This window comes from Trichoderma camerunense (assembly GCF_050948025.1).
Source record: "Trichoderma camerunense strain CBS 138272 chromosome Unknown V8C40scaffold_7, whole genome shotgun sequence".
In the NCBI taxonomy this organism is placed as follows: Eukaryota; Fungi; Ascomycota; class Sordariomycetes; order Hypocreales; family Hypocreaceae; genus Trichoderma; species Trichoderma camerunense.
Genome location: NW_028145363.1, coordinates 757,162 through 776,506, shown reverse-complemented (window position 1 = coordinate 776,506; position 19,345 = coordinate 757,162). Strand labels below are relative to the sequence as shown.

The following is a 19,345-nucleotide window of genomic DNA, read 5'->3' as shown; positions in this document are numbered from 1 at the left end:
AAGGTGCATGCCGCCCCCTCATTTGCCAGACAACAATGCCGAAAATACGCACGGTCCGTCTCAACGCCCACCCCCCAGGGCCCAACCACCAAGAGCCGGTGGTTTTCGGAGACTTTGCACGGAAACCTTTTCCTCTCGTTTGCTGGCGGGCGTACGTGCGTGCGTTGTTGACCGTTTTCTTCCTTGCCTTGCTAGAGAACATTCCTCAATGGGCGGTCTAAAAAAGCTCCTGGGGGTGTGGCATTCCGGCGTTTAGGTCGGCCGATCCCTTGGGACTTTGACGGACCGGAAAACGGTCAGTCAGCAATAGCCAAGGGGAAGACAAACGATTGATGCTGGCTGCCCGAACAAGGCGCTAGCGATGCCGGATCAATGCTTTATTTTTGGAAAATGCCACTTCTGCCTTAAGTTGGGCCAGATCGGCGCGTGTAAGTGAACACATAGGGGGATCCCGTACGAGAACTTCGTAGAGACGACGCCATAGATGGGTGTCGGTGCGGATGTTGTCGGAACATTCAGATCAGTTGACGTGAAAAAACCTGTCCTAGGCACCCGTCACATCTTGCCTCCACAGCCAAATGGCACCAGATATGCATTGAGTGAAATGTCACAATAGCAAACAATTAAATGGTGCTAATAGTCGTGGGGAATGTCGAGAGTATTGACAACCCCCCCTTCTATCATGCACTCACAATGATGCAGGCTCTCATGTTGAGGTCATCGGAAAAACAAACTGCTCTGGTTCACTCCCTAATGCCCAAAATGGAGAAATATTCGAGAGTAAGGGTTATGTCACCTAGTACCGGATAATTACGCACGTTCGATACCACCACGAGGTGACGACGGCTTTGGCCGGTGCCTCCCCCGGACGGGAGAAGGAAGCTCAGGACAGAGAAAGGATCAAGCCATTACCATCATCTCGTGGCATAATCTTCAAGACGCTATACCCTCCCTCCCAATACCGAAATTCAGGTGCCAGATGAAGCGCTGTGAGACACCACGTTGCCGGCGAACAAGGCGTCTGAAGCTGCCACATAGTGTCGTGTGCTCCTCACCAAAGTCGGCATCGGATGTCCCCTTTCTGACGGTTTTGCAAGCGTGGGGGTGCACGGAGTTGCCGGCACTCATAGCTGGCTTTCCTTTGTTGGTCAGAATAAGCCCGGTGTAGGTAGTCTGCAAGGATAGGAATGTAGTCAGCACTTCATTTTGGGTTCCAAGTCGCTAGATGCTTGATACTTGATGCAGAGGGAATTGAGGCGTCTCGTAAACAAGCAGACAATGCGTCGATCTCTCTTCCCATTGGGCTTGGTCATTCTTGCAGGCTTTCATTGGGCGCTCCTAGTTTCATTAAGCGATCAAGGCAGCCTTCCGAATGAGTAGGTGGTGAGGATCCGTTTGCATGTTTTCGTATGAAGTCGCCGAAAGAACGGAGTACTCCGTCATCCGTCGTCCATATTCGGGACCCAGTCGACAATAGTAACAACTGGCCTCCGAACCAGGCCTAAGCCATTGTTAGACACCGTCCTGATCCGTTGCCCCAGCTTGCGGCGAGAATACTTTGCGCTAAAAAGGCGCCCATGCACCGCAAAGGTAATGTCCTAGCTGGCCAACCGTTTAGCCCTATGCAGGATGCAATTCAAAAAGGGAGTGGCTAGTGAAATTAGCAGATATTGAGCCTGAGTAGCGAACAGTACAGTAGCAGACATTTGAAGGGCTAGAAGACAAACGGAATTTCATCTGCGCCTTGTCTTGTAGCGACACCCGAGGTCCACGTATTCACTTGCTTGGGTGTTGGTTGGCCGATCCCCCAAAAAGCAACTGGTGCCAACAGCAGCTTGCTCGATGACTAAGGCCCACGGGGAGAGGAGAGGGAGCCCTGTTGGTGGCGCTGGTTTTGGAAACTCGGCATGTGGGAATATTGTCCTTCTTGGTTGTTTGCCTGGGAGGGCCTTGAGAGGGAAACGAGGTACGAGGCTCGAATATCATCGGGCCGCGGCCCATCCAAACGTGATGATGCTAATATTAACTTGCCCGTTGAAGCTTTGCGTACATGTAGATCAGCTGTCGCAGCACTCAATATCATATCCTGGTCCCTGGCTTGTGGTGACTAGGGTGGGCGTGATGGTCGGTCGTTTGTTTCACCTGCGTGGTTTCAAGATTAAACCGCCGTGGTGCGACGGATTCCTTGCATGCCACCAGCCACTTTGAGCGCGCCATGCGTCTCTTGGCTGCAAGGTCTGCAAGGTTGGGATATAGCGTTGGAGGCTCATCAGATATCGCGATCCATGCCACGAGTATTGGAGAAGGGGTGTAAGGTGTACATGCATGCACGAGCACAGTTGAACGCAAATCTTTGGTTTGTGCGCACCTGGACCTGTAGCTTTGATTGGTGGATCGAATTACAACAGATCATCATGGATGAATTGAATTGAAGCCTCGAGTTGTTCCGGCTGGTGAAAGAACGGCTCTGCGGCTCTTGTTGGTCACGCGTCGTTCAGGTGACCTTGCCCTGTTGTCAGCAGCTACTGTACATGTATTTTTTCCCCACGACTTGCAGTGGTGAGGAAGGAGGGGTGGGCAGTGAGGTGAGTGGGCAGCCAGCTGAATTGCTGTGCCTCTGGGCTACTTTTGTCCCGATCCACCACCTCAGCCCCTTCATTATGGGCGCGCATTTCGAGTAGGGAGGATCATCCCTCATTACATCATTCATTATTTTATTTTTAAACAACGTTGGAGTTGCAGAAAGTGACGCTTGATTTCGATGCAGAAAAGAGAGAAATTGCGCTGAGCGATGCGAGTGCTGACCTGTTGCAGGACACTCTTGTCTGGGAGAAGGACCTAAGCCAATACGTGGCTGACGCTGGGGACTGCTCTGCGACGGATCACGGAAGCCAGCAGCCGATCATGGTGATCATACTGGCCGGCACTGACAGCGAGGGGTGGAGGGCAGACAATTACACGTTACTGCATCGCTAGGGTCCGTCAGCCATACGACGGTCGGTTCATTGGTGGAGGCCTGGCCGGGGCGCAGGCTTCTGGAACGCTTTCAGAAGGATTCCTTATGCCATCCTGTCCGTTTGTGCATGCTCGCGCTCCGTCCTTGTGCGCAGCTAGCGTACTGGCGGCGGGGCTGCGAAAGCTGGAGTGAGTTAGGGAGATGGTGGATGGCATGGGGCTGGGCAGAGCCTTGTCGCACTTGGCATCATATCCCTCGTCGCCGGTGACAAGGCGACAAGGATCGATCCAGGAGGGTGGAGCCGCCTTCGAGGAGAGAGCCGAGAGAAATTCCAGAATCCTGCCACGTATGGCTAGAGCAATTTCCGCCAGGATGCATTGGCCATCGGCCTCTCCACGCAGCCAACCAGATGCACAGACAGGGAAACCGAGGCGGCACCCCTGGCTCTCGCAACGGCGACAACGGAGAGGAAACGACGTTTGTGTGTTTCTCGAGGCCGTTGGCTGGGAGCTAATGACGGTGGGTGGAGTGTCATGCAAGCCTTGCGGGAAAGCGGTCATTCTCTGGCCGTCTCATCGCTGCCTGGAGGTTGGAGGCGTGACCCGTTTCTCCTGTTCGCCATTGTCACGACGTGTGGGTGTCCAACAAGTCTGGTCTGTCGTCTGCAGATGAAATGTTTGCTGCGAGAAACTCGAACGACTGACGGGGCACTAGGACGGCTAGTAATGGCAACCGGTCGATTTGGCAGCTTACTATTCAACCCACATGCAAATTGCATACGACAGACCATATGCAGCCTGTTTACGAAATACCTCTTTGTCCTGTTGTTCTGAGGCATGTGTGGCGAGATGCCAGCGTGGTCACCGTCACCCTCCAAGCGGGAACGTCTGGGTCCCCCAAGTATCCTGTCCTGGCGATCCGGGAGCTGAGCTTGTATATTGCACAGTGCCTACGCAATTACTCGCACGCGCGGGCCGCTCCATCTTATCTCATTTAGGATGAGAGATGTGATCGATTCCATATGCTAACCGCCATGGCGGGCACAGATGAAACGTGCGCCTGGCCGTAGCGGGTGGTGCGCTCTGCTCTGCATCTGCATCGCGTGAGCACGAGAGAGAATGAGGATCCGTGGGCAATCGCCTGCGGAATCCCAGGCCGAAACCATCAAGCTGCGAGATGAAGCCGTCGCGACAATGCAAGTGGCCCGTTTCTCGCTCCCTCGAAATAACGTGGCGCCATTAGCCCGGCCCCTATGCCGCCGGTACCTGAGGTGCGTCGCTCAGTGGTGCTGCGCCTCTGTCCATGACCTATCCGCATGATTAATAGAATCCATTCTATTATCCAATGTGTGCATAACGACTATGGAGCACTGGATGTTCGTGGCATAGCACAGCCGTCCCCGTAGCATTGCATCTGGCTGCTCGTGCTAGCACTGGAGCAGTTTCTGTTCCGATTCTTTTGCTAGTCCCTACGCTACTATATTCCTTACTAACCTAGTGGTGTTATGAATGGTCGATTGATTGACTTGATTTGATTACCTTGCAGCCCGACTTGTTTCAGATGGCCCATTAAAACGCACAAGGACAAGTTGGTATAGTTTGTACTAACTCTTACGCTGGCGTTGACGTGTAGCACGTACCACCTCTTATTTCCATCATCATCGCGGCTAACAGGCGTCAATCTGAATTACATCATTTGCATCTCTATTGTTGGACCCGGCCAGTCTAGTGACAATTGCATGCCTGAGAGATAAAAAAAGAGCACATGGGTTCATTAGATCGCGAGAGGCGTCGTCTAGCAAGAGTCTTCATTGGCTGCACGACTTTGCCAATCGGCCGAGGCCTTTTGGGCTGCGCTATTGATCGCCCGCCATGCACGTTTGAGGGAAATGAAGTTGCTGCATGTGCAGTGCATTACAGTACAACATGTACTCCATGTGCCTGCACATGCATATTCGCCGCATCTTGTGCTTTGTGTCTAACACCGTGAGGCCAAGTGGTCCACGACTAGCTGGGCCATGCCGTCTCCTCCCTACCAAAGGGGGTGGCTCTGTCACCGATACTTGCGAAGATGGGTAAAAAACCGCTCCAAAGGGAGAGAGACGCCATTGATGTTTTGAAGCGGAAAGCTAAAATTGGTTGCTAACCGCAAGTACAGCTGCCTCTACTAGAAAGATTGACCATCGACATAAGCTTGACCTACTATTCTTCCGTGCCGCCGCCAACTGTCTAATAGAAGGTGGCGGGAGAATGGCCCATTGCCACACACCCCAGGACGCTCGGCTCTCGCAGGGTCTGATGAGATGCTTGGCCGGGGAATATCGAAAAGTACAGGTATGGATGTACAACGCACACGCCAATCCCTGGCAGTTGTTGGGGATCCCGTTTTTTGAAGGGGTCCAACATGGCAAGTCTGGCGGTGGCTGCGGGTGCGCATCATGAATTGCTCCGTGAGTTGCTCCGGCGGGCGAAACGCATCGACATGTGCTCGTGTATGAACTGCATGAAACGTCAAACACGAAACAAAACGAAAGTGTTTGCCATTGCATGCAATGTTACATGCTGATGTGTCGGCTTGGGTATTATCGATAGAATAGGGAAATGGCTTTCTCACCGGTCAGCATGCTCCAGCGGACCCCAAGCAACAGCCGGAAACGCCGTGCCTGGTGGGTTGCGGATGTGGCACCAAGATGCTAATCCATCACATAAGACGACTGCCAGCCCTTATTAGTGGCAGCCGGGGGGGAGAGCAGAGCAGACAGGCAGAGCGGAAGGCGCTTGTTCTGAAATGACGGCAAAATGAAGGGCCCATCTGGCTGTTTGTTGTTTACATTTGATGTAATTTCGAGCAGCCGGAGACGTTCAAACGCCCACATACCGTGTCTGAGATGATGCCCTGCATGTCCTCCCGCTCTCTCTCGCCATGCCACGGATTACCTCACCGTGAATCTGGCATGCTTGTGTCAGCCAGCCAGGGCCCTTTAGCGGCTCTGCCGTGGACGATTTGAAGCCACTGCCGCTAGGATCAAATACCACCTGGTGCCAGGCATTACCTTGCAGCCAGCCAGGTATCCCTAGATGGATATGGATGCTTCCAAGGACTTGCACGTGTGCGTCTGCTGCGTTGCTTCTCTCTGTCTCTTGGGCCGCCATTTACATGCAATGCAACAGGTAGTATCAGTATGCATCCAGGGGCGGGCGTATGTGTGCACGCACCCATGGTTCACAACCCACGGCGAGCATCAATCAATTAATTGATTCATCTGGGCCTCCCTTTGGCATAGCACTCGATGCTACTGTCATCCTCTTCACACCGCATGTAGCCGCCACTCGAGGACTGGCTGCTGCGAAACCCCAAATGCCCCAAAAAGGCATCAATTCAACTGCATCCCTGCTCCGTAGTGGCTTTAGCGCTGGGCCAGGCTGCGCTAACAGAGCCTGGCAGCGCTCCACCGCAATGAATCTTTCTTTGTCCATCGGGACACTGTGGAGTGAGACTTTTGCGTCCTGCCCAGGTCCCCAGAGCGGTACTTGTGTACTGGGTACGGAACATCGGTCCCGAACCGGCGCGCACGCTTAGGCACTGCTAGGCACTGCTAGGTACTGCTACCTGCCTGACCCGAAGGGTACTCGGACCGCTAGCAACGACGCCAGCTGATTTTCACCCGAGAGCCAACCCGCTTTCTCTTTCTTTTCTCACCTCTTGAGAAAGCTCTCATGATTGAGATGCCGCACCTATTCTGAACCAACTCCTTTCGCAAAACAAACGCCAGAGAAGCGGTTTCGTTCTCCTCACACGCCCCCTCCACCCCTTCTGCCAAACTAATAGTACGGATACTTGTCCAGCTGGGAGCAATAGAGTTTGCCGTCTGGTTATATTAGACTACAGCCAGCTTTGCTCCTTGAGTCTGAGCCCGGGACCTTTTTGCGATCAAAACGTCGACCTCTCGGTTTCATCCCTCAGCTGGCGTTCCAGACGAGCCTCCTCCTTGGTACTGGTAGCCCCAGCCTTACACGACTTGCCGTTGAAGGACACGCACTGCCAGGCAAACGTCGAACCACCAAGCATCTTGCATTCCTGAGAGGATACGCACAGAGCTCGCCTCTTCTTCACGTGTTCTCATGCTTTGATAGCAAACCGCAGAACAACACGAAGCACAGAGCACATCGCATCATATCCAAGGCCATTACGCAGTAAGTCGACAGCTATCCATCCATCCTTACTGCATTGCATTTCTCAAGAGCATCAACGCACCGAATCCATCTATACATGCACACCCCTGTTTGCTTGCTTGGGTCGCTGGCGCGGCGCAAGGGTGAGCCGGTCCAGGAGATTTTTTGTTCCATCTTTTCTCGACAGGCCCACCCCTGCCACTTCTGCCCTGCACCCAGCCAGCAAGCCTGTCATAAAGGCTTGGGCCCCTAAAAAAAGTTACGTCGTTCGCCAGTTCCAGAAGCACTTGCTTTGGACGACCGCATTTTGGCACCGACTTCCAATCCATTTTCCCACCCTTTTTTTCCCACCTCAACCCACAGGCCGTTCGTTGCACCGTTTCTGCTTCACGCCTCTTCCTTCGTTTTTCTTCCTTTTCTCTTTCTCCTCTTCCTTCTCTCCTCTTACTCTTCGCCATCCCTCCTTTAGCCTTGAATCAGCCCACCCTCCTCCCGCAACGCGGCTGACCGAACAGGACCCAGCCTTGACCACCCGGCAGCACCCTCGACCACAGCGCCCGTTGCATATTCAACGCCCCGGTCCGGCTTATGATCAGTCTCTCTCGCTAGCAGCTTGTTGCTTCCGCTCTGCAGGCTGACTCGACTGCTCTGAATCCTCGTGGCCAGACGGGCTCCTTTTCTTCCTCCACTTGATTGGCATCTTTGGGTGTCAAATCTCATCTGCGAAAACGTCGGGCTTCCCGTCTCGCATGCGACATCTCCTTACGACTTGAACAAACGTTGTCCGATCTCGTTTCTACCTCATCCAATATTCGACCAGCTTTGCGCTCTCCCGTGACGAGTTCGCCTGTCCTATATTGTTCTCTCGCTTGCCCGCGCCTGCATACAAATATCCTGCGACGCTGCCCCGCGGTGGCAACACACGTCGAGTTATTGCAACGCTGCACCTTTCCTCTTTCGATAGATATATTCCGAGCTCAGGCATCGATTCGCAGAAGCGGGTAGAGTGCGGAAAGATACGTTTCGTGGTACTCAACATAGACGTTCGTTTCCGCGATCCCAAATTGGAGGCGACGACCCGAGAACGGCGTCGGCGCGAAGAAATCAAGGACGAAAGCCCTGACGTTCTCTACATCAGATCAGATCTCGAAAGGTATGTCTAAACACTGTTGATATTTTCCGGGTCATCTTTCCAGGAAGGGGCCAAATGTCGGCTGGTGCTGTTGGTGGGTGGCCCAAGCTCTTGGGACTCTTCAACTGCTACCCAAGCCGACTGGGCGGTAAGAAAAAAGTCTCCGCGATGGCTTCAAACGGCTGGTGGACGACCGGTAGCTTGGCACCTGATGGACTTCCTTCAAATGATGATACCCCCATGGCCTATGGCTTATTGTATGCGCGGATCCTTGACACTGGGCTTATGACTGACTGAAGCCCAATAGCTTTACAACCTGGCTCTCATAGATCGCCGATTGGCATTTGGCCATACCATGTTACCCCATACCCTCTCTTCGTCCGCAAGGCCGAATGCCGTCATGTCTTCAGCATCGCCCGAGGTGATGGACATCACCAACATGCTGAACAACAAAGGCGGCATGACTCACGGACTTGGTGGAGGCATGCCCGACCACCATCACCACCAGCATCACCTTGGTCTCGTTAAGCATGAGCCCACGATGGACCGATCAGCCTCTCCTCACATGTCTGAGCATTCTTCCTACTCCGCCCACAGCCTGTCTCGCGCCTATCCTTCACCAACGGCCATGCAAGCCCCCATGCAAATGCAGAACCCTATGCATAGTGCGATGCAGATGGGTGGCTTCCCAGACATGTCTGGTATGGGTGGCGTGCCCAGCATGGCTATGCATCATATTCCGCAGCAGCCACCACAGCAGCAGCAGTCTCCCGCCGCTCCTGTTAAAGCTTATCCTTGCAGCACTTGTGGCAAGGGCTTCGCCAGAAGAAGCGACCTTGCCCGTCATGGTGAGTCCGGGTGCTATTGAGACTGATAACTCAAAGAGACCACTGCTAACATGTTGATTTACAGAGCGTATCCACACAGGTGTCAGGCCTCATGTCTGCGACTACCCCAAGTGCAACAAGCAGTTCATCCAAAGATCTGCCCTGACTGTTCACCAGCGAGTCCACACCGGCGAGAAGCCCCATCACTGTGAGACTTGCGCCAAGGTAAGCTAGTTATCAGCGTTGAGCTCTTTGCTCTTTCAGAAAAAGCAAAGCAAACCCCGCTAATTGGTGACATTGCAGCCATTCAGTGACAGCAGCTCTCTGGCTCGGCATCGAAGAACGCATTCAGGAAAGCGTCCTTACAAGTGCCCTTACGCCGACTGCCAAAAGACATTTACGAGGCGCACTACCCTTACACGGCACCAAAACCACCACACGGGTACCATCGAAGAGGCTGCGGCGGCTACTGCGGCGGCACTCGCAGCCTCAAGGGCCAAGAACGGAGGCCAAGCTCGCTCCGATGGCGACCACATGTCCAGCCACGGCTCTCCCCTGACGACCCCGTCTCCCAGCCACCACACCATGATGTCTCCCGCCCTGGACCTGTCGGGATCCAACGGGCTCAACCGACATGCCGAGTTCCAGTACATGACACAGAGCGGCACGCTGCCTCCCCACCTCCGCGTGGGCAGTCCTACTTCGACGACGTCGGCCGCCAGCTACAACAACGGCATTCGACCAACCTCGCACCCTACCGGCTACGGTCCTCCTCCCACGCTGGAGCCCAACTTGGAGCAGCACCCGGCAGGAACTGGAAGCGCAGGTGGCAGTCCTCACATGAGCCAGGTTGGCTGGCAATCCCCCCAAACCCATTCGCCATCTCACAACGGCGGCAGCTACGTCTACCCCGATCCTGATGGCTACCCACCCAACCCCTCGATGAGCCAGATGTACTACGGCGCACCACAGCAGATGCGACGGCCGCAAAGCACCGAGCCTGGTCTGGTACACATGGCTTAGTGGGACCCAATACCATTGATGAAAGCCGAGTGCTTGCTGCCTGATGGCTCTTTCCCATGATGACTTCAACATTGACACGCACATTGCTGTAAACCACTTTCCTACCTTCTCACATCAACCACGTACACGACTATTTTTGCCGGCTTGGCAGCGCAGAGGCCGGCTATCTGTATGCACTAGGGCTGACTCTGGGCCTTGGCTGTTCTCTCTCCTTATTTCTCTCTCCTCGTATTTCCTTTATTTTCATTTTTGTTATTCTTTTCATATAGACCTTGGGCGATAGACTGGCGGACCGGAATCTTGATGATCATGGACTGAGCGTTTTTCATTTGACACGACGCCGGCAGGGGAGGAAAGACTGGAGTTTATAAGGAGGGGTGGAAGGGCACCAAGTGTGTTTGCTTGCTCGTCTTTTCTCTTTTTTTTTCTGGGGTGGCATACAAGACGGGCTGGGAAACGGAAACAAGATATAGACGGCGGGAGAGCTGTCCACCTCTCTTCGATGACGCATTTTCCTTGGCTGTTGGCACACATTATTTAGACAAGGGCGCTCAAAAGCGCACCTCTTCGCGAGAAATTGTACGGATATACATTACGGAATACGCAGTGGCCACTTGTACACGAGATGTGACTTGCTTCTTTCTCTTATTCTCCTTTTCTTTTTCGTTTTGTGATCAGAGTAAACTTTGAGCTTGTGATACCCGACTAGTCGTTGTCCGTTGTAAAAATCGTGTGAAGCGTGCAGAGGGAGAGAAACTAAGTGAGTCGATATGACGTTGCAAAAGGAGGAAGCAGGGCGAGGGGCAACACGAGAGGCCGCGACGCTATGAATTTATGATTAGTCGTCGAGCCTTGTTCGGGCGGGCAACGAAGAGAAAGAGCCAATCCGTTGCGCAGGGAATGATGCTGGAGAAGAAGTGGGACGACACGAAGTGAAAACGGGGTTTGTGAAAAATTGGGAAGAGAAAAGGGAAAAGAGAAAAGAGGAAATGGTTTGTTTCTCTGGATTAGGATTGATGTTGGATGGTTTGGGTGTGTGGCGCTGTGCTGTGGCGATGGTTGATTTTGGGGTTTTGTAATCAGTTTTAAGGAGGAGAGAGCATGGAGCGTATTGGCGTAAGTTCCAACGTTTCATGATTCTGGGGGGCATACAGGATTGTATGCGAGATGAAGGGACTTGCTGCTCTGCTTGTAATCTCATAGACGTTTGAAATGTTGAAATAGCATCTTATTTTGGATGATGAGATGAGATGGGGAGTTCGTGCCTGGTATAAGAGTCGGAACGGATTGCTTCCGGCGTAAGGTAACGTAAGGCGGGCTTAGGTAGTGATACGACGGAAGAGCTGACTGACACTGACATGGGCCACCGAGTTCCGGGCAACTAGGCGAAGATGAAATGACGGAGATGCTTATGTGTTGTATGTGTTATTAGAGTATTAATAGCTGCTGAGGGGAAATCTGGGGAGATTAGCTGTAGTTCCTTGAGTAATGTGTGACATGTGTAATTGATGCATTACATGTGTCTGTCGAGTTCGTGTATTTTGTTTAGATTACGGGGGTTTATCCGAGACGGAAATGATTACTGTACGCTGGCGGATATACAAAGTAAGCCTTGCACCGTCAATAGGTGCTCTTGTTTCGCCTCGTTCTCCTTGAAGTCATGATATTTTGTGACGATATTTTGCCTCTGGCCGGATTGATTACGGACCTTGCTCAAATCTGAAATATGCAATATACAACATGTTCCTCGGTATCACAAATCCAAAAATCGAACAACACGATTACTATTAATTAATTCCTTCCCGTTCAAACTCTGTCGGTGCACCAAAACTAACAAACAACACACACGCAAAACGGGGAAACTTACATACTCGTCGCCGGCCACCCAAGGGCATCGTCACTTTATACAAGACGTACAAGACGAAGGAACATTCCGCTTTCTTGGTTCCAGCCTTTCTGCCTAGCACCAATCAGGATAATGGGGGCGATCCGATCAGTAATCGCGATGAATTTCATATTACTATTCAGTCCGTTGAAGCCAAAGTCCGCGAGGCTCCATCAGGTAATTTTTGTTTCGCCTTTTGCTCGCACGCCCCGAATTTTTTTCTTTTTGAGGTTTGCAGATGAGAAATCCCTGTTTACCATGTGTTTTCCATGTGACGCTCATGTCTTGTTTTAAACATCATATTGATGGATCGTGGTTGATCGCACATCATTGAACAATAGAGACAATGTAGATGCATATCCGTAACATGGGTAATCCGGATTCCCTCTTACAGTAATTTGTACGGAGCAAAAGAGTAATAGTGCCCGCGTGCCCTGAAAAACAGCAGTAATCGCGGGACCGTTTACTGGCCTCGAGTGCTGTAGCCTTTAGCGGCGTTAATCCGCAGGGGCCGGAGAGATCCGCGTGGGATGAAGAAAATGTCATCAAATCAATATTTCGACTCAGCTCGACCGAAAGAGGAGCCCAGAAAAGAAGAAAAAGGCAAAATCAAGGGAAATGGGATGGGAAAGAAAGTCGAGTGGATTCCAGCCGTGTCGGTCCTATTTCTTGACGCCCTTTCTTTTCTTCCCTCACTCTCTCTCTCTCTCTTTTGTTTCTTACACCACATATATTTTGTCGTCAAAATCCGTCTCTGCTCTTCTCAGCTCTCTCTTCCCCTGGGAAGATCTGATGACGAAAATAGTCGTCGCCGATTAGCACACCCAAAGGATTCCCCCTAGTCCGCACTACAAAACTCCCTGCATATACTGCTTTCAGTCGCAAAGTCCACTTTCTTATTTAGGTGCACCTTGACGCCCTCTTTTTTTATCCTTCCCTGTTTCTTTTTTCCTGGGCTTTACAGAAGCGATTTGAAATCCCCTTCCGTTCGAAGGAAGGCTCAGGAGACCCCCGGAAAAAGGAACCAAGGTCTGACTAAGAAAAGAAACAGACTTACCTCGTACCAAGGCGGCGAGAGCCGAGGCTGCGGGCGGGTAGCGTCACTTTTTTTTGGTTGGAATCATTAAGAAGCTTGAAATCCATCCCATCCAATCCGCAACTCGCGCGGACTAAAAGAGGCAACAATAACCTTTTTTTTTGGATTTCTAATTTCTTGCTTCCGTCTATTCCACATCATTACTCAGTCCTTTGGCGTTTCTGTCTTGGCCTTTTTTCCTCTTTTTCCTTCTTTATAATATAATACCCTCACACGACACCCATCAATTCCGCCTTAGGAACATCCTTTTCCGTTCCCTCTATTCATAGCCACTCATCCCACTTTCTCGCCGTCGCATCTCACTCAACCACACCAACGGTGGCAACCCGCAAAACGAACAAGATGAGTGCATCACCAGTCATCGGCGTCCCGTCGCAACAACACCAGCCGAACCACCACTTCCACAACGACAACCTCACAACATCGCCCCAGCCCGCGCGCCAGCCTCTGCCCTCGTCTGGACGGAGACCGACGGCGACAGCCACGGCGGCGATGCGACAGGACAAGACGGCAAATGCGACGGCCGGCCGCGGCGCCGGAGGGCTGATCCGGCTGGAGATTTACATGGATCTGCTGTGCCCGTGGTGCTTCATCGAGAAGCACAGCCTGGACGCGCTGATGCAGCGGTACACGGAGGAGCATCCCGAGGTGCGCTTCGAGGTGGCCTATAAGCCGTATTACATTGCGCAGACAATGGCCAAACGTGAGTTGCCCTCTTTGTTTCTTCTTCTTCTTCTTCTTTCTCCTTTTTGGTGTTTGTTCGATGCGCAATGCAGCTGCATCTTGACTTACAAATCATGATGCGCATGGATGACCTAATCATCTTGAACTTATCATGATGTTCTCACCACACCCCTCCATCATCACCATCATCGTCATCGTCATCGTCATCACTAAAGCTAACTAACACCCCCCGGCGCAGGCAACGTCGAGAAGCGCTCCGTCTACGACCGCCTCAACAACCTCTACCCAAACTTCCTCTCCCGCATCCAAGTCACCGGCGCAAAGTACGACATCGCATTCTCCATCCGCGGCATGACGGGCAGCACCCGCCCCGCCCACCGCCTCATCGCCCTCGCCCTGCACGAGCTCGGCGCCGCCGCCCAGGCGCGCGTCGTCGAGACCTTATTCCAGGGCCACTTCGAGGACGGCCGCGACATCAGCGACGAAGGCTGGCTTATTAGCGTCGGCGTCGCGGCGGGGATGCCCGAGGCCGTTGTGAGGTTGGGGCTGGAGGATGAGGACGCCGCGAGGAGGGTCGATGCCATGGCTGAGGCGGCGAGGGATGTCATTGGGGTTGAGGCCGTGCCGTGCGTCATGGTGCAGGGGCGGTACAAGGTGGGGGGATACCAGGAGAGCCAGGTCTTTGAGAGCCTGTTTGAGAAGATTCGGCAGGCTGGCGAAGCTTTCTAGATTTTGCGCATGGAGGTCTGAGTTCTGATATCCTTTTGCTTTTTTGATTTTTGGCGTCATATCCCCGGTAGGCGGTCTTCATATAGGAGCATTGCTTTCATCGTTTCTTATTTTTCTTTGTCATGGTGTTTTGGGATGAAATTGGGGTGGCGCCGGTTCGAATGATATCAAATATAGCATTAGGTCAGTGGTGTTGAAGGCGCATTATCACGATTGGTCAATACCCTGGGCATCCAAGGCGGCGGCTTGGGAATTTTATATCATTTCCTTTATTACCTTAGTTTGTCTTTTCTGTTAGTTTCACGGAATTTTCCAATTAAATTCCTAATTCGTTCAAAACCATACAGAAGCCAAATCTGTAAAGGGTCGTCCGCACTTTCCGACTCTCTATCTTGAAGAAAGAAACATAATGCCCCATTACCCCGTGCCCCGTGGTAAGCTGTCGATTCATGTCGGGGATCAATTTTTTGCCTCGTCTTTCGTAGTATAAGAAAACCAAAATAAAGAAAAAAAACACCAATGCAAAAACTCCTTAAAACTCCATTCTAGTGCCTTCCTGCCAACCCACCAATCTGTGAGTGAAAACCAATCTTTGTCGTCTCTTTTTTGTGTGTGGCCATTCATTCTCCGAATCAAGTCGATGTGGAAGAAAAAGTAAAAAAGATGTTGAAAGTAAAAACAATTCGCCAGCAGTTTCCCGTAAAAATTATGTCCTTGCGCGTTATCCCGTACAGTTCGAATATGTGCCCCCCTCACATTCGCTTCATCTCCGCATCATCGCCTCATACCGCTGTAATCGTTGAGCAGGTGCGTCATATGCGTGTTGGTCGCCTTGCCAATGCGCTTGCCGGCCCTCTTCTTCTGCTGCTTGGGCTTCGCCGCCACCGCCGCGGCCTTGCGCGGGTCGTCGCTCGTCGGCTTCTGCCCAACGCTCACCAGCTTGCGGTGCATGTCGTCCAGGCTAGGCAGCTGCACGCGGCGCCACATGGCCTGGAACTCGGGCTCGACAGAGTTGTGCAGTGACGCGTCGTCTGCCCACACGTACCGCGGGAAATTGTCCTTCTTTGTGCGCACCACCAGGATCTTGTGCTCGCCCTCCAGCTTCGCCAGCGTGTCCTCGCAGTCGGGCCAGCCGTCCTTGAGGTCCTTGACCGACACCCCCGAAGCATCCGTCTTGCGCTGCAGATGGGCCAGCAGCGACGTGGCGTCCTTGACTCCCGGGATGATGGGCCGGTGCTTGTACGTGCCCGTCTTCCACGTCTGCTCGCTCAGGCTCGGATCCGGCTTCCATTCCACCCGCGGGTGCCCCCTCAGCCCCTCCGTCAGCTCCTTCTTGTGCTCCTCCGTGTAGTTCCTCAGACTCAGGTGGTCGATGATGTCCGTGATGGTCTTTGCGTCGCCCTTCTTCTTCAGATACTCCACCGCAAACGTCATCTGCGTCTTGACCTCGGCACCGTATCCCGTCAGCTGCGGCTGCGAAAACGGCACTTCCGGAGCGACATCACGCTTCCTCTTTGATGTCGGCGTGTTGCTGTCTGAGGCGGCGGATGGCGAGGGCGATGGCGGAGCGAGAGAGGCCGTGGCTTTGAGGCTCGACGGGTTGGACAGTTTGGACGCGGCCGAGGCGAGGCTGCCTCTGAATACGGAGGACTGCTTCTCTAGATACGACGACATGTTGGGCGGGGAATGACCTAGCAGCGGCAGCAGTATCGTAGAGGGGGGAGAAAAGAGAGGGAGCGAGGTGGTTGACGAGGGTTGATGAGCAGAGGTTGAAGCGGATGCAGAGTAAGTTCGTATGGGGAACGGGAAGAAGAGGCTGATGCGACACAGTGTGGCGCATTAGGCAATCAAGGTTGTGGCTTGACTCTCTTTTTTCAGCTTATCGGTCTTATCGTTTGTTGAGAATGCCACGCAAGCAGAAACTGAGACCGGGGTGAATCTATTTGTTCAGATCTATTTGACATTCAAGTCAGTGCGTCTTCCGGGCATATGTTAGTACTTTGAAGTTGTGTTTGCAATCGGGCCAATGAGAAAAGCCAGTACAAAGAGCCTCGCTCTCTTTGTCATTTCCAACCTCACTTGCGGACTTCCATATGTGCATCGTGTCAACCAAAAAAACATTGATTATCGTAGATACCTAGCCCTGTATATTTTCCGTCAAAGGCATCATCTAGTTCATTCCTGTAACAATGACTCCCAATGGTCTAGTGCCCGAAAATTCTTGACAGCACGCCTCTATACTGTCACGCTTATCAAAATATCCCAGATCCGTTCCCCGGCGTGTAATTGCATGCTCGAAAAAGGTAACATGTCACAAATCCTCTCCCCAGCTCTTGTCCTGTTTACAACTTCGCGCGCTGAAGCGAAAGCTCGGGCATGATTCCCCCTTTTTCTTTCTTCTCTTCTTTTGTTTTTAAATTTTTATATTCGTTGTTGAAACCCTGTCATGGATAGGATGTGATTTAGGCAGCCTGGGCAGTTTGCTCGGCGTTGGCCTGGATGTACTGGTAGGCGAAGTAAGCGATGAGACCGCCAATGGCAACAACGCTGTAGAGGCCGAAGCCGCCGCCGGTGGTGGAACCGCCAACGGAGGGGGTGTTCTGGGAGACGGCCTTGGGGACAGGGTCGCCGGGCTGCAGACAAAACGTTAGTTGTGAACAAAGGAAGAGTGTCGCAAACAAGAGTTGATGGGGCGCATACCTGGCGCTTCAGGTCGCCGACGAGCAGCGTGGCGAGAGACTCGCGGGCCTCGTCGCTGTGGCCGACATCCTCGAAAGCCTCGGTGGCATCCTGACCGGCGACATCGAGCATGACCTCCTCACCACCACTAAGACACTGGTGTCAGCAAACAGAAAAAAAAGATGACATTTCCATGCAACATTGGCACTGTTTCCCCTCCTGGGTAAAAAAGAGGGGAATCCAACAACTGGTTGCCAGGATCGGGAACTGCAAGACGTACGGGTGCTCGTCGACAAACTTGGAGCAGTCGTAGACCTTGTCGTGGATCACGACGAAGAGGTCCTTCTTGGTGTTGTGCTCGGCAACATCCTGGTAAGAGTACTCGGTAGACATGGCGGGCGAATTGGGCTTAACGCAAGCAAATTGTTTAAAGAGAGAGTAAAGAGTAAAGAGTAAGAGAGAGAGAGAAAAGGAAGAGCGGCGAGGAACCCCAAAAGGAACTTGGTTGGCAAAGTCGGTCAAAAAATGATGGTGGGAGAGAAAGAAGAGGAACAGCCGATGCGAGTACGATAAAATCGCTTTAAGCGTTATGGCCATCTCAGTCCCAGTTCTGCAAATGCCAACTAGCCATTTCACTCTGGCTGCTTAGCGTTTGTCGGGCCCCATCAAATCAATTCCGTTGGGCCCGCAGGGGTCATTGACTCGCCCAATCAGCCGCTGCAAAATTACCGCCCGGGCTGCTCTGATTCGCCTCGCTCCAGGGCATCTCATCAATCCAGATTCTGAGGCGTTCCGGCGGCGTTCTCAGCCAGCTAACTGCCTGAGGTAGGCCTAACCGTCCAGCGAATCCCTTCAACGTCGGATTACTTTTAAGCGCATCCCTCGTCTCAAATCCCAGAATCCTCTTGTTGACATCCTGCTACTAGCTGGTCTTCGGGTCAGCGACTGGCGGATCTCACAGGAACCCGAAAAACCGGGGGTACATCGGGGGTGTGGTAGCATTCGCTGATATGGAAGGCTTTGGAAAGCAGTGGTAGTAATACTCCGCGCAATTCCCCATGGCATCTCATATCAGATGCCTTACACTGAGTGGAAAACGCTCCGATGTGAACAAAACTTCCCTAGCCAGCGTCAAGATCCCACCAAGATCAAGACAATCTCATCGCCACCGGCTGTCTTGCCTGCATGTAAACTGGTCTTGACTCAATGGCACCCCCCAAAGACATCAATCATATCCAGTCGTACTAATGAGCGTCGAATATACCGGCATTTACAGTACAGCAACAACCAACTCGGGTATCTCGAGCTCGGGATATGATCGGAAAGGCACATGCTAGCCCATCTCCATCCTCTTATTCGCATTGCCCCAGAGTAGCATTAGCTCAAGAGACCAAGAGCGGGCTTATCTTAGCCTTGCTGCTAGGCCGTTCCCCCCTCCTCTTCCGTGCTGTCCTTCCGACTCCTCCTCCAGAACGGGACTTGTCCACGGTTGTTGATTACCGTAGTGAGCCGTTCATCTGCTTTTCATTACTGTACGCTGTGGCTTTCTTTTTGGTATTCAGCATGTTCCGATTCCGAAAACCTCGGAAGATGCTTTTATGCATATTTCTGTCTGCTAATCCTAACCTCTCCTAGGTGATTTCTTGCGGTGGCACCTATCCCAATAACCCCGGATGCTTGATACTGTAATGTTACTGTTACATATACGGAGTACGATTACTACTCCATTGATATCACAGAGTGTCTTGTCTCACTTCGTAATCGCAAACGGTTGGCTGGCCTTGTCTCTTGTCTCAGCGGTCCCGCGTCATACCCGGAAAATCCATGGACTAGGTACTGTAGCTCTCCACAGGTCGGTCTCAAGATGCAAAGCTGGGGTATCAACGACCAGCTTCGCTGTAACGCATATTTCATACACGATTGTGCCAAGCAGGGAACAGCATTCGCCTAAGTGAAAATTTATTTTCAATGTACCAAGTATGATTAGTACATTCGGTTACTGCTCATTCTTACCATTCTTCTAGCGATGCCCGCTCTTCCATGCAGTCAGATGGACGATTCCCAAAGCAGAATTTCCCGTGATACTACGGAGTACCAGGGCCGGGATATTCATGTTTCTGTAGTCCAAGCAGTAAGTAGGCCTAGTACGTATGACCGGAGGC

The 19,345-nt window shown here is 52.4% G+C and overlaps 7 protein-coding genes across 7 annotated transcripts; 5 read left to right on the top strand and 2 right to left on the bottom strand.

The window, feature by feature from the left end:
* The first annotated feature begins 4,629 nt into the window (after positions 1 to 4,629).
* V8C40DRAFT_203724 (uncharacterized protein) lies at positions 4,630 to 4,983 on the top strand. The gene has a single exon (XM_083212018.1). The coding sequence runs from the start codon at positions 4,721 to 4,723 to the stop codon at positions 4,943 to 4,945; it is 225 nt and encodes a 74-aa protein (XP_083074204.1). The 5' UTR covers positions 4,630 to 4,720; the 3' UTR covers positions 4,946 to 4,983.
* A 3,065-nt stretch (positions 4,984 to 8,048) lies between these two features.
* On the top strand, positions 8,049 to 10,241 carry V8C40DRAFT_203689 (C2H2-type zinc finger protein). Its single transcript, XM_083212017.1, has 4 exons — positions 8,049 to 8,281; positions 8,568 to 9,108; positions 9,173 to 9,312; positions 9,391 to 10,241. The coding sequence occupies exons 2-4, from the start codon at positions 8,616 to 8,618 to the stop codon at positions 10,108 to 10,110; spliced, it is 1,353 nt and encodes a 450-aa protein (XP_083074203.1). The 5' UTR covers positions 8,049 to 8,281; positions 8,568 to 8,615; the 3' UTR covers positions 10,111 to 10,241.
* A 3,327-nt stretch (positions 10,242 to 13,568) lies between these two features.
* On the top strand, positions 13,569 to 14,838 carry V8C40DRAFT_242673 (thioredoxin-like protein). Its single transcript, XM_083215268.1, has 2 exons — positions 13,569 to 13,794; positions 14,014 to 14,838. Exons 1-2 carry the CDS (start codon positions 13,584 to 13,586, stop codon positions 14,502 to 14,504), a joined length of 702 nt encoding a protein of 233 aa, XP_083074202.1. The 5' UTR covers positions 13,569 to 13,583; the 3' UTR covers positions 14,505 to 14,838.
* V8C40DRAFT_242671 (transcription factor TFIIE subunit TFA2) lies at positions 14,750 to 16,394 on the bottom strand. The gene has a single exon (XM_083215267.1). The coding sequence runs from the start codon at positions 16,176 to 16,178 to the stop codon at positions 15,279 to 15,281; it is 900 nt and encodes a 299-aa protein (XP_083074201.1). The 5' UTR covers positions 16,179 to 16,394; the 3' UTR covers positions 14,750 to 15,278.
* A 55-nt stretch (positions 16,395 to 16,449) lies between these two features.
* V8C40DRAFT_242670 (uncharacterized protein) lies at positions 16,450 to 17,223 on the top strand. The gene has a single exon (XM_083215266.1). It carries the CDS (start codon positions 16,531 to 16,533, stop codon positions 16,882 to 16,884), a length of 354 nt encoding a protein of 117 aa, XP_083074200.1. The 5' UTR covers positions 16,450 to 16,530; the 3' UTR covers positions 16,885 to 17,223.
* V8C40DRAFT_264904 (cytochrome b5-like heme/steroid binding domain-containing protein) lies at positions 16,967 to 17,576 on the bottom strand (the record flags this gene model as incomplete). Its single annotated transcript, XM_083219580.1, has 3 exons — positions 16,967 to 17,137; positions 17,205 to 17,331; positions 17,464 to 17,576. The coding sequence occupies 3 exons, from the start codon at positions 17,574 to 17,576 to the stop codon at positions 16,967 to 16,969; spliced, it is 411 nt and encodes a 136-aa protein (XP_083074199.1).
* A 1,080-nt stretch (positions 17,577 to 18,656) lies between these two features.
* V8C40DRAFT_203621 (uncharacterized protein) lies at positions 18,657 to 19,309 on the top strand. The gene is made up of 2 exons (XM_083212016.1): positions 18,657 to 18,715; positions 18,819 to 19,309. Exon 2 carries the CDS (start codon positions 18,857 to 18,859, stop codon positions 19,136 to 19,138), a length of 282 nt encoding a protein of 93 aa, XP_083074198.1. The 5' UTR covers positions 18,657 to 18,715; positions 18,819 to 18,856; the 3' UTR covers positions 19,139 to 19,309.
* The last annotated feature ends 36 nt before the right edge of the window (positions 19,310 to 19,345 follow it).